The 27,712-nt window shown below is 43.2% G+C and overlaps 1 protein-coding gene across 1 annotated transcript; it reads right to left on the bottom strand.

Annotated features, from left to right (window-relative positions):
- Positions 1-5,680: 5,680 nt before the first annotated feature.
- LOC114498973 (nucleobindin-2-like) lies at positions 5,681-18,643 on the bottom strand. The gene is given in 10 exon segments (XM_036029996.1): positions 5,681-6,010; positions 6,277-6,447; positions 7,597-7,686; positions 9,129-9,221; positions 9,316-9,374; positions 10,181-10,271; positions 10,472-10,545; positions 10,548-10,650; positions 13,394-13,515; positions 18,514-18,643. Coding segments are annotated over 10 exon segments (1,050 nt in total). The 3' UTR covers positions 5,681-5,893.
- Between the last annotated feature and the right edge of the window lie 9,069 nt (positions 18,644-27,712).

The following is a 27,712-nucleotide window of genomic DNA, read 5'->3' as shown; positions in this document are numbered from 1 at the left end:
AACATGCTTCAAGGTTATAAAATGTTTAAAACATCAAAGGGCTGACATGTTTGTTAAGGAAATTATCAATATGTTCTTAAAGGAAATTATCTCCAAGACCAATACTCTAGAAAGGAAATATTTACAAAGTGTCAAACCCCTAAGCAGAAAGAGTAAAATGCACAAGTAAAACAAACTCGGATCCCTTGAACAAGTGCAGGGGGGCAGGAGCAGACAGCGAAACAGGTGACGAGCGTGACACAGAACAGACAGGGGCCAGGCCGCACGCGGGTCTCCCACTCCACACCCAGGGGGTCCCAAGTGAGGCTGGGGGCTGCAGGAAGTGACAGATCCTCTCATGTCGCTAAAAGGGGACATTACAATGGACCAAAATTGAACAAAAATAATATTTTAAGACAGCGGTTCACAGGGGGATGGCAAAGAGAACTCAATGAAGCTTTACTTCTTCCCTCTCACTTGTAAAGCACTCAGAAAGTCGTAACTTTAAAATCACGGGGAAGATAAATCATTACTCATTTTAAAATTCCTGGGCATGGCAAAATTGTTAAGAATTATAAAAATGAAACTTTAACATTTTAATTATAAAATACATTTTCATAATCCTGGAAAGTCTTGGAAAATATCACTTAGGATAAAACAAAAGGAAGTAAGAAAAGTCAAAGCTATTGTCTACAATAGATTGCATACAAATTACAAACAAAGGAAAATTCGTTCACGAGCATGCAGAGCTTTGTGAACAAGAGCTTTGTTCACGAGCACAAAAGGTAAGTACAGGCAAGGGGTGGCGATGACCAGGCAGGTAGGTGACATTCATGGTCAAGAGCATGCCTGACGTTGGTTGAAATGAATGCTAAAAGCTCTGAGAGGAAAACTGTAGAAGTCAGTAAAAATGAAATGGAGCTGCGTTTCCACCTAACCCTACGAACACATTTAGTGATTCCAAATTATGCTCTTGTGAACAAGTCTTGGTTAAAATAAATGTATAGGCACATCTCAAAGGATTTTTACTGTTGTTCCTACACTGCACTTCTCTTTAGTGAGTGTTAAAAATTATAGTGGACCATCATCTTTTAAAATGAAATTTTCATTATATAGACCTAAGTATACTATAAAATTTACATGTTTCATAAAAATTCATATATGAAGCAAAACCCAAATTGCTTATACATACCACTAAGACTAAGCAAACACTTATATCTAATAAGGTATGAAAGAGAATGGCAGAAATTAAACACAGAACCAATGTTTTCTAACAGGACCAGAGAGAGTAAGTACTATTAGTTACTTTCTAAGAAATAATATTCACTCACAAATGCCCAGGACTCACAGAACTACAATTCCTTAAGTCTATATGTAATTTTAGCTAATGATTCTTTTTAAAATAATATAAATTATAATAACTTGCTGGAAACTATGAATTACCTCTAGGTTAATATCCATCATTTATTCATGTGTAAAAAGCATTTTATGAAATTTTTGTAAGTTCTTCAATTACTTTCCAATTTAACCACAGTCTACCATCTAAAAGAGTATACCTCAGGAGATACTATAGTCAATACAAGGATATTCCAGACCATTTTTTATTATTTCCTACAGTTTAAACAATAGAGATAGGAATTCTTCATCAGAAAGAAAGAAAGAAAGAAAGAAAGAAAGAAAGAAAGAAAGAAAGAAAGAAAGAAAGAAAGAAAGAAAAAGAGAAAGAGACCAAAACAAAAAAAGTAGCATTACTTGGCTGAGTGACTTCTGTAGGGGTTTTTTTTTTAAGCTAAATATAAGCAGAACTTTTCTAGATTGCTATACTTAATTTTGGGATCCATGATGGAAGGAAAAAGTCTGAAGCATGTTTGGAGGAATATGCAATAATTATCAAAAAACATTGTGAAATGAGGACTAAGAGTTTAAACATTATTAATGTGAAGAGAAACAATGTATACTTATGAGGTGTTGCAGTGGATTGGCTCACTTCAAAACTTGAAACATGCGCTCCTGTACTACAGAGGTAGGAAAATTAACCACTATTATTTCCCAACCTGCCTTGCAGCTAGGGCTCCAGGCCTGACTGTCCCAACAGTTGGATGCACTCACTCCAGACTTTCACCCGGAACAGAGTCACGGGGAGAGAGGCGGCACACAAGGTGTCTGCTTTTGCCCACACGAAGCAGGGCGGCTGTAGTGTGACAGCTCAGGAGCTGCCCACTGCGCACATCTTCCTCATGCAGCAGGCAGCTTTCCAAGATGGCAGGCAGCTTCTCGATTGTTCCAAAAGCAGTAGGTTCTTTGGGAGCCCTCTCTTGCACTTGTACTTCCTAGAAGCTCAGCCTAGGTTCTGTTTCTTCAGCCCTCTTGAAGATGCTGTGGCTACCTATCCCCCTGCCCCCCTCCGCCACTGCTTTCACCAATGCCATTTGGTTTAACAGCTAAGGAAGATTCCCTTACCCACCACCCAGAATCTAGACCGATACAGAACTTGGTAGCTAGGAGGAAGGTGCAGCAAGCAAAAGGATCTGACACATGAAGCATGCTGAGTTGAGAAGGTCGGGCTTTGGGCCATGAGACCTCACACCAACCTCAGTCAAGGTACCAGAGAAGGTGGCGGTAGAACGCTGGCACGAGGGAGCTGCCTCGGCCTCTTTCTGCATAGTCCTACCAGGCAGATGCCAGGCAGGCTAAGGCTAACCAGTCTGCAGAGATGGGAAGGCATAGAGCTTTGCTGAGGGACTTGTCTGTCTACAAGACAAATGGACAGACTCCCAAATCTGGAGCCCTGAAGAACTGATAAAGTCAAGGACTACCATACTCCATAAGTACAGGTTCTAAGGAAGCAGCTAAAACTTCCTTAACCTTTTCAAGACCCTCCCTTAAGAATTTCCTGCCCAGTAAGGGGAGCCATTCTGAGGAAAAAGATCAAATAAAGCCTGTTGTCATCCCATCCAAGCCTGTCCTGTAGATGGTCCCCAGTAGGGGCCATTCATTTAAGACCCCTGAAGAGAGGGAGGGCACAGAAGCCAGCAAGTAAACATGGTTTCTTGTTAAAAGCTATGCCTTCACACCATCTTGGTGGTTACTCATGGTAATAGCTGAAGAAAACAGACCAAAAACTTACTACCTTATTAGGGCCAAGTTTTGCCAAAAATCAAAATAAAAACCTTAAAGCTAGCCTACAACAGCCTCTAACTATTGAAAGCAATCCCCAAGCCCCCAAACCCAAAAAACGGGAAGTTATTTGGAAGTAGAACTGCCCAGCCTCCAAGAAAGGTGCCCTTGCCAACGCCCACTCAGATGTGCATTTAAAAACTAACGGGCAATAAAGACTTCCAAGAGTGCAATGCCTCGGCCCCCTGAGGACATCAGACAAGGGAGTTCCTCCCAGGAAGGTGAATCAGGAGTTGCCTCATGGGAAAGCCAGGGATTGTGTTTACAGACAGAGCAGAGAGACCTTACTATGGATCAGTGATTGCACGTTTGCCACCTTCCCCTTTTCAAAAAGCTTCATTTGATGGCAGCTGTCCTGTCCCTATCCTGCCATGATGCAGAGGGCACTCATGAGGCAGGCACCTTGCTGTTCAGTTTTGTAGACAACCAGAGATATCCTAGTCTTTGAGCTGTGTGTAATAATGGGCTGGGTTTTGGTGGTTTCCTTTTGAGGTGGGGGAAGCATTTCCTATGTTTCAGAAGAGTGTACACAGATATTTAGGTAGTCAATAAGGCTGTCTAGGTTAGAACTAAAAGTTGCCTACCAAATATTGTCTCTTCCCATCTTTTTCAGTCAAAAAATCATAACTTTTAGCTGCTAACATTGCCACAAGGATTTCTTAGCTTCCCTAGCAGCGAGGTGGCCATGTGACTCAGTTTGGGCCAATGAGATGGAAGTTCAAATGCTGCCTGGTTCCTCAGAAAACTGCATCAGGAGGCTGGTTCAGCTGGAGAAAGTTTCTTTCCTGCCTTCCTCCTCTACTGCCTCCCAAAGCAATGCTGGAGAGTGAAGATGGGGTAAGTTGAGGATAAAACCCATGCCCTGAAGAGAGCAGAGCAGAAAGGCAGGAGCTTGGACACCACCTACCTACAGGTTTCTTTTATATAAAAGGAAAAACTCCTACTTAGTTTAAACCACTGTTATCATTGGTTTTTGATAGAAAACCTGATTTTAAATGGTAGAGTATGAAGCAAAACTGTGAATGAAAAATGATTTGAAGTGGTAGCAAGAGCCACTCTGTAGAAGAATTTGTAGCTGAGGAAGTCAGGAGGAAGTTACCAGGAAACACTGGGGGATGTGACGGCCTTCTCAGGAGAATTATGAACATCCAAGAGACTTTTATTAAGAGAGGGGATGATAAGCACTGATAAAAGAATATCTATTTTCATGAGTGAGGGCAATCTATTTCCAAAGCAAGAGACAGAGCTTTCTCACCTAAAGAGTTACTGAGAGTTCCATTACATTATGGCACAAGGCCCCTTAACTAAAGCGCCAAAGGAGAACAAAGGAAAAAGGGGAGGTATGAACGTGAGAGCAGATACAGAGTTTCCTTCCTGGTTCTGACGGACGTCAATCTTTAAATATTTGTGTCCAAAACAGCATGCGTTCTCCTACAAAACATGTCCTCCTTTATTCCATTTGTGCTTTAAAATATTTATTGAGTAGAGAAAGAGGAAGGGAGGTAAGAAGATGACACAGATGTTGATGTTACAGTTTTCTTACAGTTCTACAGAAACACACACAGCGGATCATTCTACTTCTGAAAGATATTATGGCAGACGCTGAAAAACTAAGTGAAATCTGGGTGTTTGACCTCCTGTCTTCACATTTTGGGTGACTAGACAGCAGGCTGGACTTTTTGAGCATGTATCTGTGTGAAGGAAAAGGGCCTCCGACATAAATCTTCCACGTCAAATGGACCAGAAAGGCAAGGTCTGCTCGCCAATGCCACACAACTTTGAGAGTGGGACGAACAGCTTAGAACACTGGAAGATGCATCTGTGAAGACCACACCCCCACCCTGGGGGACCCAGCAGAGCTTAACTGCAGCTGCTCAGCTGGATGGGTCAGTAATGAAGAGTGGCTTCACGGCCCCGGCTCGGTTTTCCTGCAGGACCTCCAGGGCCCCAAACAAGGCTGCTCTACTTAACCTGCTGGAGAGACATTTTGAAAGCCACGCTTCAAAGATGATGATGAGCCATGTGTCCTGAAACTGTGTGGAGCAATGGTTAGGGGGGTGAATATAGATGAAGGCCCAGCAAAGGACCCGGGTGCCCTGACCCGACCCCTCCCTGAGGAAGGGCCAAAGCCTTTGCACCAGAGTGAGTAAGATGGTCAGGAGGTGGAGAATAGAAGTTTCTGGACTTTTTGACATGAGAGCCCCACCAGTGACGGCTTGGTGTGGGCTACGATTAGACTGAGAGATCAGAAAACTTGTTTGCCCACCAAAAAGGGTGATGGGATTATGCACATTGGAATGTTTCAACAGGCTTATGCAAATAACCTGTGTTTTCTTTACCTGCATCTTTTATGGAAATGGATACTCTGTCTGGCTGCAGAAAGCTTACAGTAGCAAGTGTTGTAAAACTAAAACTGTTAATAAAGTCAGAATGGAGGCTATAGTAAAATAAATAACTAAATAAATAAATAGGAAAGAAACGTTCTCTGATACCAATAAATGATAAGAAAGAATTATAAAAAATGTTGAAATATATCACCTCATCATAAATATGGGTATCAAATTACACAGCTGTTAAAATGTACAGATACATAAAAATAGTATAGAAGCCTTTTCATTTTTTTGTAATACAAGGTACTTTATTTCCACAAATGTTTAGAAAATAGCATAGATATTAATAATTTGAAATTATATTCATAACAAATGTGGATTTCAGTTTATTCAGCATTTTTATTTCCTTAAGCAAAGAAATAAGCAAAAAAAAATGACATACGTGGCTCGAACTGAGAGTGTCCACCAGGCCCTGATGGAGAAATTTCTTGTTCTAGCTTTGTGTGTTCCATCTGCTGTACAACCTGGGGAGTGGAAAAAGAATGTTTTAAAAGGCAGTATTATTTGATTTTCTCTTATACATGTGACCTTTCACCAATCAAAACACACTCAAAGAACATTATTTTCCAAAATGCGATTTTCAAATCTAAAATTTAGATTAATATTCAACACAGCAATTTTTTAAAATACCAACATTCAGAATACTATAGCTAATCCTACACTGAAATATTACGACGACGCGGGCTTTTGGGAAAGGCCCTCACGCCACAGTCCTGTTACGCGACACAACCTGATGGTACTCCAGCTTCTGCGCCTCCAGCTGGTCATGCTGGCGCTGTAGCTCTTCTCTCTGTTTCTGAAGCTCATCTGCTTTTTTCTTGAGTTCGTTTTCTTGTAGGGAGATTAGATTTGCATATTCTTTCAGTTCTTCCTCTGTGAGGAACTGTTGCTGATCTAATGTCTAAAAAGAAACAAAAAGGAAGAAAAGACACCTTAGAAATATAGCCTAAGGCCCTGACCGGGTGGGTCAGTTGGTTAGGGCATCATCCCCATGTGCCAAAGTTGTGGGTTCAAACCCCCACCCCCTGCCAGAGCACATACAAGAATCAATCCATGAATGCATCAGTAAGCAGAACAACAAAGCAATGTTCCTCTCTCTCTCCCTGTCATTTCCTATCTCTTTCTCTCACGTTTGGTTATGACAATGTCCCCACTCAGGCATCACCTCTTGCTTAGAGGTTTTTAGAGAAATATCAACTTACCCAGATAACTCAGCCCCACTATAGCCCAGATTTGGCAGCCTACGACTTCTCACTTTTCCCGAAACTCAAATGACCTTTGAAAGGGAAGAGATTTTAGTCTGTCAGTGAGATTCAAGAAAATATGGTGGGGCAGCTGATGATGATCAACAGAACTGTGTGAGGTCCCAAGATACCTAATTTGAAGAATACTGAAGCATCATTGTCTTATGTACAATGTTTCTTGTATCTTGTATCTTTTTCAATAAATGCCTCTTTCATAGTAAATAGCTGGATACCTTCTGGACATAGTATATACTTATGAATTTATTGTATATGTAAATTAAAGATGGGACTGTACACTGTTTATACATTGTATGGTATAAAGGCATATACTAAATACATACACTATTTCTATATTGGCATAACACAATATATAATTTTAGTGTCTACCTCTAGGTAACCTCTAATTTATTTTTTAAATGTATTTATATTTCTAACTTTTAAGAATGAACATTATTTCACAATTTTTAAAAGACTTCTAAAGAAATCTCCCCTCCCCAAACAATCAGATATTTATGGTAAAGAAAAAAAGTACTTTTTAAAAAAATCTAAAAAATAAGGCCAAAAGAAAAAAAGAAATCTCCCCTCCTAAAAGACTTCTATTAATATGTAATATTATTACAAATAAGAGATCAATTGCCACCTGCTTTCTAAGAAGAAAGTTCATTATTTTAAAGTGACATTTTATATGAAAAGCCAAAATAGTAAGATGATACATGCACACATAATGGGGAATAAAAGTTAAAAGTAGAAAGGACTGGTGTGGAATTTCTTGAACCATATGGCCCATTTCAAGTTGGTCCTATTACCTCCCAGCTATCCAGCTCCAAGAATTCCTTTTTTTCTGTAGCTTTCAAAAACTCTTCTAGAGTCACCAATTGGTCTTTGTTTGAATCAACCTGATAAAAGGAAAATGTAGTAAAATCAAATAACTCTTTCTCGTATTTCTTAAGACACTGGAAACTGTCTTCCAATAGATGCTACTACATAAACATATAGCAGTTAGGGCTAGCCTCACGTCCACAAACCACTGAGGGGAAAACAAAAAAAACACAAAACAGAACACTCAGCATTATACTAGAATCAGAAAATAGATACTTTTCTCTTCTATATAATTCAAATTTGAAAACACTATGAAATATCTATATCCCTGATACCCCATTAGATCACTAAGTCGAAGTTGCTGATGTGACTGGTAAGGCTACTACTGTCTTCCTCCCTCACTACACCATGTATAATCAATCTCTGTTGAAGCCAAGTGTTTGGGCAAGAAAAATAACCTTTCCAGTAAGAAGTCTGTTTAGCCAGAGTCAAGTGAAAATGCTGTCAACATTTTTTCTGAACAGCAAACAACTAAGTAAATCAAAACAAAAGTTTACAACCTCTCTAAACCCTCCAATGGCTCTTGTAAACTATCACAAATTCAGTTACAAAAGTAATGCCTGAAAAGAAATCCATTTGTGCCCTGGCTGGTGTGGCTCAGTGGATTGAGCACCAGCTTGTGAAGCAAAGGGTCACTGGTTGAAATCCCAGTCAGAGTACATGCCTAGGTTGCAGCCTAAGAGGCAACCCATCAATGTTTCTCTCACACACTGATATTTCTCTTTCTTTCCCACTTCCACTCTCTCTAAAAATAAATAAATAAAATCTAAAAAAAAAAGAAATTCATTTGCTACCTGGGATACCAGTAGTCAACAGAAATCCCAACTCATCAATATCAGGTGAAAATCACTCAAGCAAAACCCTGCTTTTGATGTCTCTATGAGATTTTTCAGCTTAGTGATGTAAACAAGAAATAAATATTTGGTATAAACCACTTAGGTACTGGGTATTTGGATTTTCTTACCAAAAACTAAAACAGCCATTTAATATGCCAAATATTAGACTACGGTGTTTTTTTACTTCCAGAAGGATGTTTATAGCTGATATCCAATAGCATCTTAGTCTTTTAAGCCTTGGCTGGGTTGCTTAGTTGGTTAGAGCATCACCCCTGTACACCAAGGTTACAGGTTCAATCCCTGGTCAGGGCAAACACAAGAATCAACCAATGAATGCATAAATAAGTGGAACAACAAATCGATGCCTGTTTGTCTCTCTCTCTCTCTCGCTCTATCTCCCTCCCACCCTGTTTCTTTCAAAAATAAACTTAAAGAATATATTTTAAAGGAGTTACAAATAATTTATTTAGAGTAAGGGGAACCTACTGAATATTCTGGATCAAAAATGCAAAACTCCAAGTAAAAGCCAATTCTGTAAATTTGCCTTCCATGTTGTGGTAAAATTTATTGCAACAACTTGATAATCCATACAAGGAATATATCTTAAAACTTGTAAAACATTCCTCATTCATTGCATGTTCCCTCATTCTAAGCCTTTCTTCCTCCATTTCTACCATATCATCGTCTTCATTTCTGGGGTCATATACTTTCTCCAACTGAAAAGAAAAATTTTAAAACACCATAAAACAAAGAAACTAGAAGGAGAAAGAGAGAGCGCAAAACAACCAAATATTTAATGAACTCATTTACCTCCTTGGTAAACAAGGCTTCTAATTCTTGTTCATCGAGGAAGCCATCATTACTGACATCTGAAGTTCCCAATGCAAAAAAAACTGATTTTAATGCCTTAGAAAATAATTAAAATACAACTATTTACAAATGGTTTGCAAAAGTAGTGCTGACATGAAGCATCAATACACTGCAGAAAAGCCTTCTTTCTTTATGGAGCCTCAGATCAATCCAACTCATAATAATTCACTTATTTATAGTTTATCACAGTTTTTTGGAAAACTCAAACAATTTTTTTCAAAAAATATAAAGTAAAGCAATGTGCTATAAAAGTAAATTTTAATATAACATAAATACTGTTAGATACAACCTACCTACTCACTGAAATACTTCATTTTACAGATAATACTTCATTTTACATATAATGACTTAAGAGGAAAAGTAGGTCTAAAGCCCTGGCTAGTATATCTCAGTGCATTGAACATGGGCCTGCCAACCAAAGGGCCACCAGTTTGATTCCCATTCTGGGCACATGCCTGGGTTGCAGGCCAGGTACCCGGATGGGGGTGCGTGAGAGGCAACCACATATTGATGTTTCTCTCCCTCTCTTTCTCCTTCCCTTCCCCTGTCTCTAAAAATAAATAAATAAAATCTTGAAAAAAATTTTTAATGAAAAAAAGGTAGATATAAAGACAAAGCTTCTGATCTAAAATATTTTATACTGCATATCAGTAACAAAGAGTATTATACTACCCTAGGGAAAAGCTCTTAACATTTATTGTCGATAGGCCTCAATAGCAGACCATGGCAGAAATATGAAGAGTAAAGCAACCTGTAAGTTTTCAAGTGGCAGACAGAAGTATGAATACGTGTATAAACATGTTACCGTGTAATTTGAAAAACGTCTTGGGGCCGAAGTCGTTGGGGTCCAGGCCGTCAGTCAGCTCCCAAACTTCTTTTGGCTGGTCTTTGCTGCCCTGTGAGTTGGTTTTGAAGAAACAAAAAGCTGCTCAAAACGAAACACAGACTACGTGACTATAGACTCAAAATAAAACACAAATTTGAGGAACTTTTCAGAATTAAGAATCAAGAGTTAAGTACCAGTAACTTAAGAGGAAATTCTATTTGGAACAAGGTATTTTCCTCTAATTATGATTCATAAAGTCATGGTCCTTACTGGATGATTAACTTTGGGGTGATTTTCATGCTTTGTCTTCATTTCTTCAAATTTGGATTCTTCTTTTTTCTTCATTCAGCGTTTTTTAAATATTCTCTCTTTTCATGTTCCTTCATCATTTCATATTTTCTAAATTCTTCATGTCGAGTCTTATCATAGTGTTCCAGATCACTAGTAGCCTATAATGTAACATTTAAATTAAATGAAAAGGTATGCTTTGAAAAATACAAATAAAGCCATTCTTACACATAGCATCTTTTCTAACAGAATACACTATAGAAGGGCCAAAAAATATATAGTGGACCCTTCTTTTTCAATTCTACCACTTTATTTCAGTCATTATTGTATCAGAAATGTTGGCATTCCAAGAAACTAAAAGTTTAGGAAGTTCCTCATAAATAATATATAAATTGATTTAATAAAGAAGAAGGAAGGGATTATCTCAAATTGACAGGAGAAAACTAGATAAGTTTCTAACCACTTAACTGAATCTCATGACACCCAGGCAAGAACTGTTAGTTTGGTAGCTTGTACAGCACAACATGAGGGGTATGCTAACTCTTATCTAAAATCCCTGAGGCTGGGGGCAAGGGGTAGGAGGCTGGAGGAGGCGGGCAAGGGAGGAAAAATGGGGACATCTGTAATAGTGTCCACAACAAAATTAAAATTAAAAAAAAGAAAATGCCAGCAATAAACAATTCATAAGTTTCTAATTGCATAAATAGATGAGAGATAGACAGACAGACAGACAGAATCCCTAAGGCCAGATGAGTTTCAGAATTTTATATCAACTAATACTTGACAAGGGAGCCAAGGATACTCTTCAATAAATGGTGCTGGAAACATTGGATATTCACAGGTACAAGAACAAAACTAAACCCCTTACACCACATATAAAAAGTAACTCTTAGTGGATTAAAGATTCAATATAAGGCCTGAAACCATAAAACTCCTAAAAGAAAACAGAGGGAAAGAGCTTCTTTAAAAAAAAAAAAAAAAAAAAGATTGATTGATTGATTTTTTAGAGAAGGAAGGGAGGGAGAAAGAGAGAGAGAGGGAGAGAAACATCAATGTGCAGTTGCTGGGGGCCATGGCCTGCAACCCAGGCATGTGCCCTGACTGGAAATCGAACCTGTGATGCTTTGGTTCACAGCCCACGCTCAATCCACTGAGCTATGCCAGCCAGGGCAAAAAAAATGCTTCTTGACATGGGTTTCGGCAATGACTTTTATAGCCTGAATGGACCTGGACAGCATGATGCTAAGGGAAGTAAGCCAGGCGGTGAAAGACAAATATCATATGTCCTCACCTATAAGTGGAACCTAATCAACAAAACAAACAAATGAGCAAAATAGAACCAGAGACAATGAAATAAAGAACAAACTGACAGTGACCGGGGTGGCAGGGGCAAAAGGGGTAACAGGAATGCAGGGGAAGGATAATCGAGGTACGTGTATAAAGGACCCATGGTCAAAAAAAACATGGCAAAAAACAAACAAACAAAAAAAACAACAAGGGAAGGAGCAAAAAAGCAAATAATCCAATATAAAAATGGGAAAAGGGCTTGAATAGACATTTTTCCAAAGACAATACTCAGATGGTCGACAGTTACATGAAAAGGTGCTCAACATCAATAATTAGGGAAATGCAAATCCAAACCACACTGAGATAGTACCTCATGCCTTTTAGAATGGCTGTCATCAGAAAGACAAGAGCTAAATGCTGGTGAGAACGTGGAGAAAAGGGAACCTCTGTGCACTGCTGGTGGGACTGTAAATCAGTGCAGCCACCATGGGAAACAGTAAGGAGGTTCCCCCAAAAGTTTAAGACAGAACTACCCTAAATCCAGCAGTTCCACTTCTGGGTGTACATCCCAAGGAAACAAAAGCACTGTGGCAAAGGGGTATCTGCATCCCCATGTCCACTGCAGCACTATGTACAATAGCTAAGAGATGGAAACAACCTGTGTCCATCAATGCGACCACAGAAAGAAGGAAATGCTGCCGTCTGTGACCACATGAGTGGACCTGGAGGGCCTCATGCTAAGTGAAATAAGTCAGACCAAAACAAACACTGTATAATCTCACTTAGATGTGGAATCTTTTTTAAAAAAAAAACTTATTTCACTGGAAAAGAGATGGGAGTTATGGGTACCAGAGCAGAGGGTGGGCACTTGGGTGGCCGTGGCCAAAGGGCACAAACTTCCAGTTATAAGGTGGGTGAGTCCTGGGGATGGCGGTACAGCACAGTGACCAGAGTTAGCAGCGTTGTGTGGTATATCTAAGAGTTGCTAAGAGAATAAACCATAAAATCTCTCATCACAAGAAAATAAATTTTGGTAACTGTATGAGGTGATGGATGTTAACTAAACTTATTTCGGTAATCATTCTGCAATGTCAAGGCATTATGCAGTACACCTAGACTTACACACTGTCACACGCCAACTATATCTCAATAAAACTGGAAGCAAAACAGAAAAAAAGAATTTTCTAAAGTTTTTTAAGAAAGGGAATATGGCACATATGCCACATTATGTAACATCCCTGCAGAATTTTAGTCAAAAAGAACAGTGCTTCTCTAGCAAAATCTATGAATACTCACACTAAGTAGACTAAACAAAAAATATAAGTAGCCCTACTCTAAGTCAAGCTAGGTTTCAGGTTTTACAGTTGGTTTTTATTTATTTTTTAGGGGGGAGGGTGGATTTTTGCCATTGTGTTTAAGAGATCATAAGACCTGTATGTACAAATTATTATCTGTTCTAAAAAAGGTTAAGCCACCTCCCCTTAAAGGTACACAAGAGAGTAGTCACATTACCACTTCATTGAAATTGACTTGTCAAATTCCAGATCTGTGTAACCATTACATATGTGTATTAAATTACAAAACCTCCAAGTCACTCTTTTTTGGAATTATTCTTACTGCTTTGATCAGCATATCTAAGTCTGTAGATTCAAACTTGTCAGGATTCAGGTGGTTCAGGTGCTCGAACTGCTCCAGCAGAGCATGGTGGTCTATGCCCGTGTCTGACACAAAAGAGAAAACTATGAATGATCAATGACTAGAAGCTGGAAACATTAATATAAATAACACACAAGAATAAGCATTCATACTGATTCCTATTGGTATTTATAACAAAATGGAAAGTTTTATATTAAGGGTCCATGTTTTCTTGGAGGATATTTTACATGTTCTTATTCTAGGCAAAGGCAATGTCCTTGACTATAGAGTGGAATACAATGTAATGTGCACATTTTAATGTTATTTCTAGAGAGACTAGCTGACCAGTATAATAGCAAAAACTTTTCACTAGTTTGAAACTACTACTAAATTTCCTATGTTTCATTAGATAAATTCTAATCCTTTACCCTCATCAAAGGTCTAAGTAGAACTTCTGAAAAGAAGTGCTCTAAAACTTATATGAAAGACTCTTTGTACTTCAGGGATTTTCGTGAGGTAAGTTTTTGACTTGTCCTTTTTGGCTGGCCAAGTGCATACTTCTAACCCCATCCCCTCCTAAGACAACTTGCAATCCCACGTGGCACTCAACCCAATGTGACACTGCCAAACTGTGTGTTAAGAGGGTGACACATTTTCTAACAGCTGAAACCATGTTTTGATCTCTTTAGCTGTTCACATGTATATCACAACTATTACCGACCCACGTAAATCTGGAATTTGGAAAAGTTGAACTGAAAAGGCAAGCAAACATTGCCAAGTAAACCCCAACCCATTACTTAAAATGTAAAAAAAAAAAAAAAATTCTTTCTTTGATGCTCCAGTGAATCTGTTAGAAAATAAAAGTCTAACTCCAACAAATTCATTTGAATAATGATTGATTTTTAAGGAAACATCAATTGTTTTCCTCTGTAAAACATTTTTACCTGGCTGGTGTAGCTCAGTGGATTGAGTGCAGGCTGCAAACCAAAGTGTCACAGGTTCAATTCCCAGTCAGGGTACATGCCTGGGTTGAACGCCATGACCCCCAGCAACCGCACATTGATGTTTCTCTCTCTCTCACTTGCTCTCTCTCTCTCTATCTCTCTCTCCCCCTCCCTTCCCTCTCTAAAAACAAATAAATAAAATCTTTAACAAAAAAAATTTTTAAAAACCAAGCTACAGTAAGTATTGTTGTGTAGTTGAAAGGGCGAAGTTATTCTGCACTGTGTCGTATTATAGGATTGAACAAGACAAGTATGTGCATTGATCTGTTGTAAATCAGGCTTCCCATTTAGGAAAAATGAATATACAGATGTGGGATGAAAGAAGGCAAGAAACCCATGGAAATGGACAGGAATTAGTGCTATCAGTGTGAACTGATCATTTATAAAACTTGTATATGTACACATATATTTCAGGTGCGTATGCCTGTGTGTATGCATACACATATATACACACACTCAAATGTGCATACATGTATATGTGTATAGACATGCACATATTTCCTAACTCTATCTGATGAAAATGCCGAGAAGAATATATATTCCAGGAGCAGTGAGCACAGCTAGTGCCAGCCCTTGGGCTGTAATACCACCCCCCACCTAAGAAAAGAACTGGTCCCATAAATGACTAGCTCCTGGGCTGGCAGGTAGGTACAGGATAAGCCCAGGGCATTTGGTTGTGCTAAGAAGGGACTGCTAAAGTGAGTTCAACCAAGCTTTCAGTGAATTCTTGCTATGACAGTGTACTGGGAGTTTTACTTACAGTTAAAGATCTGTTATATGACTTAGTCCCAAAGGATATGACCAGACAGTGAAATACCTGAAAAGACACTTAACCTCACTCAAGGTAAGAGAAATACATATTAAAACTTCACTAGTATACCATGTAACAGAATGGCAAAATTCCTAAAGTTTCTTATTTTATTGATGTTTAGAGAGAGAGAGAGAGAAAGGGGGAGAGAGGCAGAGACAAAGAGAGGGAGAGAAACATGGATGTGTTATGGATTTGTCATTCCAGTTATTTATGCATTCACTTGTTGCTTCTTCTATGTGCCCTGACTGGGTATGGAACCTGCAACCTTGGCATATGTAGAACATATATGTTCTAATCCACTGAGCTACTGGGCCAGGGCAAAACTCCTAACATTTGGGACTGGCTGGTATGGCTCAGTGGGTTGAGTGCTGGCCTGCAAACCAAGGGGTCACTGGTTGGATTCCTAGTCAGGGCACATGCATGGGTTGTGGGCCAGGTCTCCAGTTGGGGGCACACAAGAGGCAACCACACATTGATGTTACTCTCCCTCTCTTTTTACCTTCTTTTCTCTAAAAATAAATAAATAAAATATTTTTAAAGCATTATTACTTAAAATTAAGAATTATTTTTTAAAAATCCTCCTGATGTTTGAAGATGCATACTATTAGCCAGAATGTGAGAAAAGTTATTGCTGGTGGGAATGAGTACAGATACAACATTTGTGGAGGTGGCAGTATCCATCCAAATTACAAATACATACATGTATCTTTTAGTTTAACAGTTTCACTGCACGGGACATATCCTTCCAGTAATCTTAATCAGATGTATAGTGATACCCAGGGTCTGTCCAGAAAAAGTCCAGCCATTGTTAACATAAAGAGAATGGTTCAGCCCTGGCTGGTGTGGCTCAGTGGAATGACCCTAAGGGTTGCTCCTTCAATTCCAGACCAGGGAAGAGGCACCTCAGTCCTGAGTTGTAGGCTGGGTTCCCAGCTGGGGACATGACAGAAGCAACTGGTAGATTCTCTCACACACCAACATTTCTCTCCCTCTCTTTCTCTACCCACCCTCTCTAAAAATAGATAAAATATTTTTTTTAAATATAGAGAATGGTGTGCACAACATCGATGTAACCTGGCAGCCAAGGAGGGTGGATGGAATGTGCATGTGTGAACAATGATGACTTCACTGTACTAGTCAGTGGGGGCACTACATGCTGTTGATGAGAATGTGTACTGAGTGAGTGAAGCAATGAATCTGCATCAGATTTTGCATTAAGCTTGAGCACTGCTCTGCAGTAACTATTCAGATGCTTCAGAAGGCCTCAACCAGTGACTGGCAGCTTCATCAGAGCAATGTGCCTGGTTACTCATCCTGTGTCCGGCAGAGATTGTGGGTGAAATGTCAAATCACCCAGATGACTCAGCCTCCCTACACCCCACATTTGGCACCCTGAGACTTCTGGCTTTTCCCCAAACTAAAATCACCTTCGAAAAGGAAGAGATTTCAGACTACCAATGAAATTCAGGAAAATATGACAGGGCAGCTGATGGTGATTGGGAGAACTGTGTGAGGTTTCAAGGTGCCTACTTTGAAGGGGACTGAGGTGTCACTGTCCTATGTACAATGTTTCTTGCATCTTCTTCAATAAATGTCTGTATTTTTCATAGTATATGGCTTGATACATTCTGGATAGACCTTGTCATATCACCAACAGCATTCACTTGAAAAAACCCAAATGTCCACCAACAGAGGTCTGGTTAAAAAAACTACAGTATCTCCATATAATGGAAATTTATGCAGCTGCTTTTACAGTTAAAATTAATTGGGGTCCTGTGGTCAACTGGTCACAAGCTGGGCAGATGACTGGGGAAGAACAGTCCACGGGTTGGGGGCCTACTGCTGTGTTTCTGTGGCTCCAAGACTTGCCTGTGGTCAGGCCTCAGCCACCCTTGGTCCCTGAGAACGCGATGAGCTACAGAGTAGGCCTGGCCAGCTTGGGAGACAGCCAGTGAGGGAGCACATTCCAGCTGGGAGATCCGGGGTGTGGGGCTTGCATGGACAGGGACAGGCTGAGGTGGACAGGAGCCTCCTCCATGGGGCGGGCTCCAGCAGGGAGGAAAAGGCATGAGGATGCTGAGCTTTGCTGAGTCTTGCTCAGGCACAGGGACAGGGAGATGGGCCCTCTGCCCCTGCCCTTTGCCTCAACACCAAGCCTCCTACTGTGAGGACTCCATGGGCTGAGGCTGCTGAGCCTGCCTACTCCCATTCTGTCTCGCACTCTCAGCTGGGGTAGGCTGGGGCAGACACGGGCATGCCACACAGAAAGAGGCCGAGGACAGGGGTGTCATGGGCCCACCACGCTCAGCGGACCTCAGACCAAACTCTGGTGTTGGTTCCCCACCAGTGGCTGCCACTCACTTTGTCCAGAGGGTGACTGTGGAGGGTCCATGGGTTGCTAGAAAAGGAAATGTTGGAAAGGTCAGGGTGGGGGTGAGCAAGGTTCCTGAGGCAAAGAGGGCATTGGCCCTCGTGGGCCTGACCCCAAGCCTGGACTCTTGAGCAGTGTTGCGTGTACCTGCTCATAATTCTGCCTTCTCCCTTGTCAATAAAGCCTCCCTCCTTCATGGCCTGAACTCTGGACTGTTCTTGCTAGGGAGCTAGGAGATATGCTGGTGGGCAGGGAGGGCAGGAGCTAGAGCAGCCACCTCTCATTCCAGAGGTGCCATGGACCTCAGTCCAGAGGCCCACGAAGACCCCTGAGGCTGGTGGTCTTCCCCAGTTCAAGGAGACATTTCCCTGTTCGCCTCAGGCAGCCCAGCCCTGTCAGCCTATCTGGCCATTGCAACTTTGGACACCCACTCGGCTTATAGCCCTGCCTCCACTGAGGAATCTGCTGGAAAGCTGGGGTGCTCAAGGAGAGAGACGGGGACATGATATGAATTAGCCAAGTGACTGGAGCATAAGCTGTCAGGCTAGCTGCCTGGGTTCAGATCCTGGCCCTCACTCTACAACCTTGGTCAAGTAACTTCACCTCTCTTTGCCTCAGTTGCCTCATCTAAAATGTAGGGCTATTAATCATGCCTATATCATAGAACTCTGGTGGGAGTAAGTAAAAAATGCATGTAAAATGCTGAAGTGCCTGGTCCATAGTAAGTGCTCAGGAAATGCTAACTGTCATGACTGTGGATGTATCAGCCACACGATGAGAAGACCGACCAAGCAGACATTGAGAGAGAGGGCGATGAGTGTCTGGGCCTGGTCCTGTCTCTTCCCTGTGTCCTGTCTGAGCTAATCCCAGGGGCTGTGGCAGGGCCTGTTACCTGGTCTTCTTGTCTCCATCTCACCCCTCAGCCCATCTGCAATGCCGCCATCAGGGCTCTTTTGAAAAGGCTTGTGACCATCCTGTCCCACGTCAACTACCAGCAGTGGTTCCCTGTCACCTTTTGGGTCAAGGGCAGACCTGTAGCCAGCCATTTCAGGCTTTGCCTGCTTTCCAGCCTTCCAGTGCCCCCTCCCCCTCCTCTGGCTGCCTTCCTGTGCCCTCTTTGCATATAACATTGACCTCCAACCTCCAAGCCTTTGCCTGTCTTACTCCCTTTGCTTGGACTGCCCAGGTGTCATCTCTGCCTGCTGAAATCCATAAAAGTACAGAACAAAGGACACCTTTTCAAAGGCTTCCCTGATTGTTCTGGAAAGACACGCCCCCCCTCCTTTTCTGTGTGTGTGCGCATTCTACTTTGGCCTACGTTTGTGGGTCTGTCTCCCCTTCTTCAAGCCCGTGGCTCCTTGAGGAGAGGGACTGTGTCTGATTTAGCATGTGCCTGGCACTGAGTTACTGCTGAATCAATGAAGGATGGGTGGATGGGTGGATGGAGGGATGGGTGGATGGTGTACAGAACAACAATCCAGGGTTATTGCTACACTTTGAGGCCTCCAGAGGGCTTTTTGCTGGGTCAGTGATAGTTTGTCCCTGGAGACTCCAGAGGCAGGGCTGAGAGCCAGGAAGCTGCTGCTTCTGTTCCAAGCTCTGAGCTGCCCTCTCCCTGCACCACACAGTCCCCCAGCATTGGTTCCCTTCCTTCCTCAGCTGACCCATTTCTGACTGAAAGGGAACAAATGAAAAGCTACTCAGAGTCAGCCCAGACTTTCTGGGACTTAGACTGCCTGTTCTGGAGGCCAGAGGAAGGGCCAGACTCCCTGTGAAACCCTTTGGCAGCACCATCCTTGGGATCACATCCAGAGTAACCTTCCTCCAGCCCCTCAAACCTTAAGCTGTTGTGACAGTGAACTGGCAGAACTCAGGGCTGAGCCCTACCTGCTGGCCACAGGGAAGACATACTTGATCCCAGAATATCAGGACTCTGATCCTAGGCTTAAGGTTTAGCTCAGGGAGGAGCTGGAAAGAGTCAGGCATGGAGGGGAAGCTGGACCAAGCCTTCTCTGACCCTTGTGAATGTTGTTGCCCACTGATAGTGCCCCTTTCATCCAGAAGCACCCCTGCTTGAAAGCACTGGACTAACCCAAGGAAGCTCCCCTGAGCTCCACAGAGCCCAGCAGGAATTTCTGTGAGAGTTTGGTGTCCGATATTCTGCCCCCGCACAGCATTGAACATCACACAAGAGCAGACAGAGCAGTCCATGTGACTCCACAACCTGCATGCAGACTCGGCTGTCCCCCAGGCCCCTGGAGATTGGAGGGCGGCACCTCAGGTCACTGTGGTCCAGTGCTGATGCAGATGCAGTTCTCCAAGTTTGTAGATGAGGAAACAAGATCAGAAGTGACATTAAGTTCCCAAAGTCTCACAGCTTTTGATGTGGCAGCCCCAAGATTTGGTCCCGAGTCTGTCTCACACTCCTGCACAGTCCCAGTGACCTGATCTCCAACTTTGAGTCAGGGTACTGCCTTTCCAAAGTGTCAAATCCACCACAGACAGTGGCCTCTAGATCAAGAGCAAGAGGGACAGTGTAACTCGGGAAGCCCCTGGGCCTCCCTGAGTCCCAGATTTGAGACTGCTGACAAGCTCAGCTGTGGAAACGTCTATGGATTTGGCATCTCCAGCCAGTCACCACCATGCCTGGGCATGGCCGTTCTGCGGATGGGACTAGCCCAGCTTCTACAGAACCCACTCTCCACAGATGGTGCCCTCTCGGCTCCATCCTGCTTGTGAGCTCCTACCCCAGAGTTTTCCTTAGGGAGAACTTTCCTAAGGAGCTTTCCACTGGGAGTAGAGGAGTCGTGGCTCCCTGCATGTCTCTGGGCTCATCTCTGAGGTCTCCTCCAAGTCCAGGTGTCAGTCACCTTATCTTGTACCAAGACATGCAGAAGACTTTGGGGACGGGGTGAATTTTGCATGACAAAGTCATGTTGCCTCCAGACTAGGCAGGCGTGAAGAACGACAGATCTGTGGTGTGTTCCAGCTTCAGAGAAGCTGGGGAAAGACAGAACAGTGGCACTCAGATCAGAACTGCATTCCAGACAGTGGGTTTATTGTGCTGGAATCTAAATTATTGGCAACTTCTCTTCCAGGTCCCCCTGCCTGGGGCATGGTGTATCTCCATGGCAAGGGCAGCAGGTGCTACCTACACCCTACTCTATTTCCGCTCTGGGCAGGCCCACCTCTGCAGTGACGTGAAAGACAGGCCACTCAGGCTGGCCTGCTTGGGCACAGGATGCCAATGAGTGGGAAACTAATGCAAAGGGCCTGTGCGACTACACAGATGTAGGCCCTCGCCTGGCAGAAGCAAGGGTGTACCCAGTGTGGGCCGGGTCGGCGGTACCTGGGAGCTTCCTTCAGCCACACATCTCCCCTTCCTGAAGGGGTGACATTCCTCACAGCACAAATACACCCCAAACTACCCCTCCACAGACCACCAGCACCCAAGTGGAGCAAGCCAGACTTTGGAGGGCCCTGCCTCTGTATTTTCTTTATTTCATCAAGTCCAGATTTTCTCATAAGGCCATTATTATTGGGGAACAGGAGTCACTCCAGAGTAACCCAGAGACAAGTAAATGCTCAGTTCTGACTAAGACTCTTTTGTTAAACTCCTAGGTCCTTGGTTTCCCATCCATCTTGGAAGGGGAAGAAGGAAAATCATCCCATAATCCTGCCTCTTTTGAGCCTCTCCTCTGGTCTGACCAGCATACTTGTTCCTCCGTTTAGTGACTCTTTGATGCCTTTTATCTACAGCATGGATTCCCTCCCAGTCAGCCCTGTCCATTTACCATTCCCACATTTCACATCTGATATTTTCATTTTCCTCTAACGATACCTCATCTGTGATTTCCTGTCTATTTGTATTTTTCCCTTGTATTATTTTACTGTTCTATCAGATTCTCTAAAAAATTGTCTTTTACTAAATTTATAAAGTCGCATCTGCTTTACTACTTTTTTGAAAGAGTGTCATTCCCTTTCAGCCACAGTAAACAGCTTGGACTGCTCCATTTGTTCCCTAGTCCCACTGTTGCCATTTGCCTGCTTCCACTTGGAGATTTACTGAACCCTCCACTTGGAAATGTATTGGGTCCTCTGATTATCTTGAAATAGGCTCCTGCCACACTGGTGCTGCAATCCCCGCATGCCACCACTAGAGGCCACTCTTAACACCCTCTGGTGGGAAGCTCAGCAGTGGGGAGTGTTCTATTCATCCCTTTAAATGAGCTTCAACTTTTCTCATCTCAAGGCACACATCAACTAAATACTAAAATTCTGCGATACAGCAAAAACTGTTTGTCACTCTGGCCACAAAATAAGTATTTTGACTGGAGCTGTACTGAGCCAGCCTCTCCTCTAGGCCGAATTAGTGACCAAACTCATCACTCCCAGCCCGACCCCACCCCAGACCTCCCTTGTTGGTATGGGACACTGATTACAAATCCAAGCTCCACCCTTTTCTAGTCATGTTATGCAGGGTGGGGGTGGGGGCAAGTCACTTATCTTCTACCAAAGAATAAGTCAGGTATAAATAAAACGTCAATACTTGTATTCGTGTATTGGCATGTTCAGATTGATTGTAATGAATGAAGAAATAGAATTTGAAATGGAAACATGTCAATAACTGTTGGTTTCTCTACCTCCCCCCCAGCCCTTTTTTAAATTAAGGTATAACTGGCATATATTAGTTTCACATGTATGACATAAGATTTGATGTTTGTATATATTGCAAAATAATCACCACAAAGAGTCTAATTAAAATTCATGTCTCTACAGTTCCAAAAGTTTTTCTTGTGATAACTTTTAACATTGCCTTTTAGCAACTTTCAAATATTCCATGCAGTATCAACAATTCTGGTCACCACGTATCCTTTGACAATGGCAGTGCCATGAGATCACAGTGGAGCTAAAAATTCCAATCACCTAGTGAAGTCACAGGCACCCTAGTGTCCTAGCACAGTGCATGGCTCATGTGTTAGTGGTGGTGCTGGTGTAAACAAACCTACTGCCCGGCCAGTCATATAAAAATATGTAGAAATATATGTATTTATGTATAGTATATAATACTTCATAACAATACTGTTAATGGGCTCATAGATTTCCTATGCTATAATTTTATTGCTATTTTAGAGTATCCTTTTTCTAGCTATGAAAATGAGTTTGTACCCCGACAGAGTGACTCGGTTGGGCCTTGTCCAGCAAAACAAAGGGTCACCAGTTGATTCCCGGTCAGGGCACATGCCTGGGTTGCAGGTTCAGTCCCTGGTCAGAAAGATACCACAGGCAACCAGTTATACTCCTCTTTCACATTGTTTTCCCTCTCCCTCTCTTCCTCCCTCCTGTCCCCTCAACCTAAAAATAAATTACAAAAATAAGTTTGCTGTAAACAGTATGTGGTATAACCCCATACCAGCAGCAACCTCAAATCGTGTTGATTGCATCTCTTGATTGTATCATATTCTCATGTGCTTCATTCAGTCTCATACTGTTTTATAAGTTTAGTGCAGCCTGAGTGTGCAGTGAAGTCTACGCCAGTACCCCGTCCTGGCCTCCACATTCACTGGCTCACCCAGAGCAACTTCCAGTTCTGCAAGCTCCATCCATGGTCAGTGCCCTGTACCGGTGTACTACTTCTGATCTTTTATACCATAGTTTTAGTGTACTTTTTCTATGCTGAGATACGTAAATACTGAACATTGCATTACAACTGCCTCCAGTATTCAGGATAGTAAACATGCTGTACAGGCTTGTAGCCCAGGAGCAACGGGCTGCACCATACAGCCTATGTGCGTGGAAGGCTGTAACACCATCTAGGTTTGTGTAAGTGCATTCAGTGATGTTAACACAATGATGAAATTGCCTAACAACACATCCTGCAGAATGGAGCCCCTTTGTCAAGTGGTACATAACTGTGTGGGTGTGGGTGTGCACATTAGTTTCTTTATCCATTCATCCACTGATGGACACTTAAGTTGCATACATGTATTGGCTATTGTAAGTAATGCTACAATGAACATAAAATTACACTAACTTTATTGTTTGTCTTTCCTTCAGGCAAATTCCCAGAGGTGGATTGTCTGGATCATGTGTTAGTTCTGTCTTTGACTTTTTGGAGGAACTTCCATGCTACATTCTATAATGGCTGCACCACTGTTCATTCCCACCCCCAGTGCACCAGTACGTCTTCCCTTTTCTCCGAATCCAGGCCAATACTTTTCATTTCTTGTCTATTTTTTGATAGTAGCCACTCCAACAGGGGTGAGGCGATGTCTCATCTTTCTGGTTTGCGTTTTCCTGGTGAGTAATGATGTCGAGCACCTTTTTATGTACCTGTTGGCCATCTGTATACTTTCTTTGGAAAGTGTTGCTTTTTTCCCTTTTCTTGGAAAAAGCTCACTGCCCAGAGGGTATCCAAGAGGGCCATTTGAACAGGCTGCTCTTGAGTAAACTGTGTGCGTCATCAGGAAACTCATTTTGGTTCCTCACACATTCCCTGAGAAAGTTTGTGGTTTCTGTTGCCGTTCACTGTGTGAGAACCCTCAGTGTTCTGGCGGCCCCTCCACCTGCATCCACCATGAGTGTGCCATAATGAAAGCACCTCTCCTTATAGTTCTTGAGTCCCTTCTCGTGTTAGGTTGGATCTTCTGAGAAGCAGCTTTCAAGATGCATTAGATGTATGAGAGTTACTAGAAGCAGTGTCCATGAAACACGCCTGAGGAGTAGGTGAGGAAAGTCTTTGGATGATGTTGCAGCAGGTCTGACATCTGGGAAGGGAGGAAGGAGGGAGGATTGGGTAGCAAGAGCTTCAGACGACAGTGCAACCCTGAGAAACACTAAGGCACTCTGGCAGGGAGCTCCCGAGATGCCTGCTTTGTCCAGCTGCTGGCTGGAGCACGGCCGGGGCTAGAATACTGCAGCGGGTCCCAGAGATGACACAGCTGGAATGTGTTGGCTGCTACAGTCTTCATAGAAAAGGGGGTCTCTGCAGCACGCATCCGTGGCAACCACACTTTTTTGTTCAAAATTCAAGTTCCTGAGGAGCTATATTGGTTAGCTTTTGCTATGTAAGAAGCCAACCTAGGTTGTAACAAGCCAGCATAAACACATGGTGGCTTTTAAAAAACATTCAAGAGTTGACTCTGTTGACACTGATGGTCTCAGCTCACACGTCTGGACGCTGGGCGGCTGCTGTCCAATTCACAGCTGATGGTCCTCAAATAACAGGGTTTTGGTCAACGTTCTCATTATACTGTTGACGAGATGCCGTAGGAACCTGACTGTTGTTTCTCTCATTAGCCTATAGTGAAATTAGTTTCATTATGCACTGTCTTGTTTAAAGTCCCAGAATCTATACACGCTGTTGAGGACTCACTATAGACTGGCCTCCTCCAGAGGCGCTCCCTCCAGCCTCCGTTGTCTGTCATCCTCCAGCAGGACAGCCTGGACATGTCTTCCTCTCACCAAGGTCAGAAGCAGAAAAGAAAGCAAATGGGAATACACAAGGCCTCTTTCACTTGTCTCCCTCTGTTGGTCAGAGCAAGTCCCCAGGTTGAGCCCAGTGTCCAGGGGCAGCCCATGACGGGAGGGCACTGCCAAGTCACACAGCAAAGGACGAAGATATAGTGCGGGGTGGGTGACTGGGGCCATCACTCACACCACCTGAGAATCCAGGGCGATCGTGAATGAAGGCCTTAGGAGTCTTCTTCACTAACTATCTTTGTGAAGTGTCCTCTTACAGCAACAGCTCCTGGACAGCAGAACCTAGAGGAAGGCAAGGAACATGAGAACATTCAGAAATGTCAACACATTTGAAAACCACTTTATATTCAGTTTTCACATTGACTAAAGTCCAATCAGGAGAGACTATGTCCCAGGAATCAACTGGCCAAGTTTACACAAAGAAAGACACTCTTTTCTCTTAATCAATTGATTGTTCTAATTTTCCTAAAGCTTTATAATGAGATGCATTAGCTGTTGCACAGATTCTGCCTTGGCAGGCCCCTAAATAACAGGGAAATTTTATTATCTAGAAGCATTTTAGCCTTGGCCAGTATGGCTCTGTGGATTAAGCACCAGCCTGGGGACCAAAAAGTTGCTAGGTGGATTCTGGTAAGGGCACATGCCTGGGTTGTAAGCCAGGTCCCCAGCTGGGGGCTTGCAGGAGGCAACTGACTGAGATTTCTACCACACATTGATGTTTCTCTCCCTTTCTTTCTCCCTCCTTTTCATTCTCTCTAAAAATAAATATATAAAATCTTAAGGAAAAAAAATACAACCAATTAACCAACATGTTTACATTGGTCTCTTGAGTCTCTTGAGCTGCTTTATTTGCCATCTGAACCACAGTTAGGAATAAACATGTTTATAGACACCACTGAAACTTAGAAATTCTTGGTTTAAAGGTGAAATCTGGTGGTAAGTTATCCCTATGAGCTACTAATAAAATACAAGCACCTGGGGGAAGGAATACCCATCACTGAGCTGTGATTTCCACGTGTGAGGACAGCGATGCAGCCCACACGTGGTTCAAAGGCCTAATGCGCACTGACATAGGGAGGGCTGGCTCACACTGAGAGTTGTGTTGTGAGGAGAGTTGTGTTGTGAGGAGAGTTGTGTTGTGAGGAGGCAGAGGGCCTTCACCATGCACCTCCCCAGAGTCACAAGCCACCACACGCAGGTCTGATGGGAAAGTTCTTCCCCAACACAACATCAGAAAACATCAGCCACACACCACAAGCACACCACACGGGATCCCCCGGCATCGACCTGAGAACTCTCCAACACCCTCCGCTGGCCGTGCTCCCTGAACTCCCAGAGCCAATTCCAAAACACAGGGCTCAACTTTGCTTGAGCACCCCCTTACCTGTTCAAAAAGACAATTACTACAATCAGTAGAACTACTGCCAAAAAGGAAAAAGGAGTGTAGAGAGTCTTGATTGAGTCACCTTTTGGCTCGGATCCTGCAGAGAGAAAGAAGAGGCCAAACTTAAGAGAAAACCACTGGCAGGGGCCAAAGTGCCCTCACCACTGCTGCTAAGGTCTGTGTGGTTGTGTATCATTTCTCTGTCAGAGATATCACCACCGGTCACTCTTCCGGCACACGTGTTTTCATTCCTATCACATACTCTTCCACACATCAGTGTGTGCAGCACCTGCCAGACACACACGGCAATGTCGAGCACCACGTACCACAAATATGCCACACACGTGTTCAGAGCTTCCACACCACTACACTACCTTACCTCACTGCTCTGTATTGAATGTCTGTGCCCCCAACCCCCGGCCCCTGCAAAAAATTCATAGGTTGGAATCCTAATACCCCATGTAATGGTATTTGGAGGTGCGATTTCTGGGAGGTCTCAGGTCATGAGGATGGAGCCCTCAGAAATGAAATGAATGCCCTTATAAAACAGGTCTTAGGGAGATCCCTCACCCCTCCCACCAAGTGAGGAAACACAAGAAATCTGTGCCCCAGAAGAAAGCCCCCACCCGCCATGCTGCCACACTGATCTCTGGCTTCCAGCCTCCGGAACTGAGAGAAATGAAACCTGTTGTTTACAAGCCCCCCAGTCTGTGGGGCCTGTTACAGCAGCCCAGAGTCATGCACAACTCACCCAGACAGACCTCTTATGTGCACAAGGCGTATTGCAATTCCACACTCCCCATGTGCCACACATACCTTGCACACATCCCTGCACACACCACACATGCACATCCTGGCCCTTCTCTCCCTCCAGGGCCATGCCAGGCCCCACCCGGCACACCCAGTCAGCCCCTGCCCTCCTAACCCCTCCCAGCTCCAGGCTGATGCATTGGACCAGCAGGGTTCCTCCCTTGGGACCAGAGCCAGGACCACAGAAGCTGGGATATGAGCTCAATTAACCCCACCCCGCCAGCAGGAGGGGCACTGTAGGGAGCTGTATTATCTTGGGCAAAGGGTCTAGTGTGCCTGGGGAAAGCCCTTGACAATTGCAGGACTCCCCATCCTGGGCACAGAACTACTGATGCAGCCTCTGCCACACAACAGTCTGTGGTGAGCCCAGAGCCCAAACAGAAGAGTTGCTGGCAGAGCTGGGTCTCTGGCCCCTGACAGACCCTTCTCCTCAGGGGAC

This window comes from Phyllostomus discolor, chromosome 6 (assembly GCF_004126475.2).
Source record: "Phyllostomus discolor isolate MPI-MPIP mPhyDis1 chromosome 6, mPhyDis1.pri.v3, whole genome shotgun sequence".
NCBI lineage: Eukaryota > Metazoa > Chordata > Mammalia > Chiroptera > Phyllostomidae > Phyllostomus > Phyllostomus discolor.
This window is presented reverse-complemented; position numbering and strand designations above follow the sequence as displayed.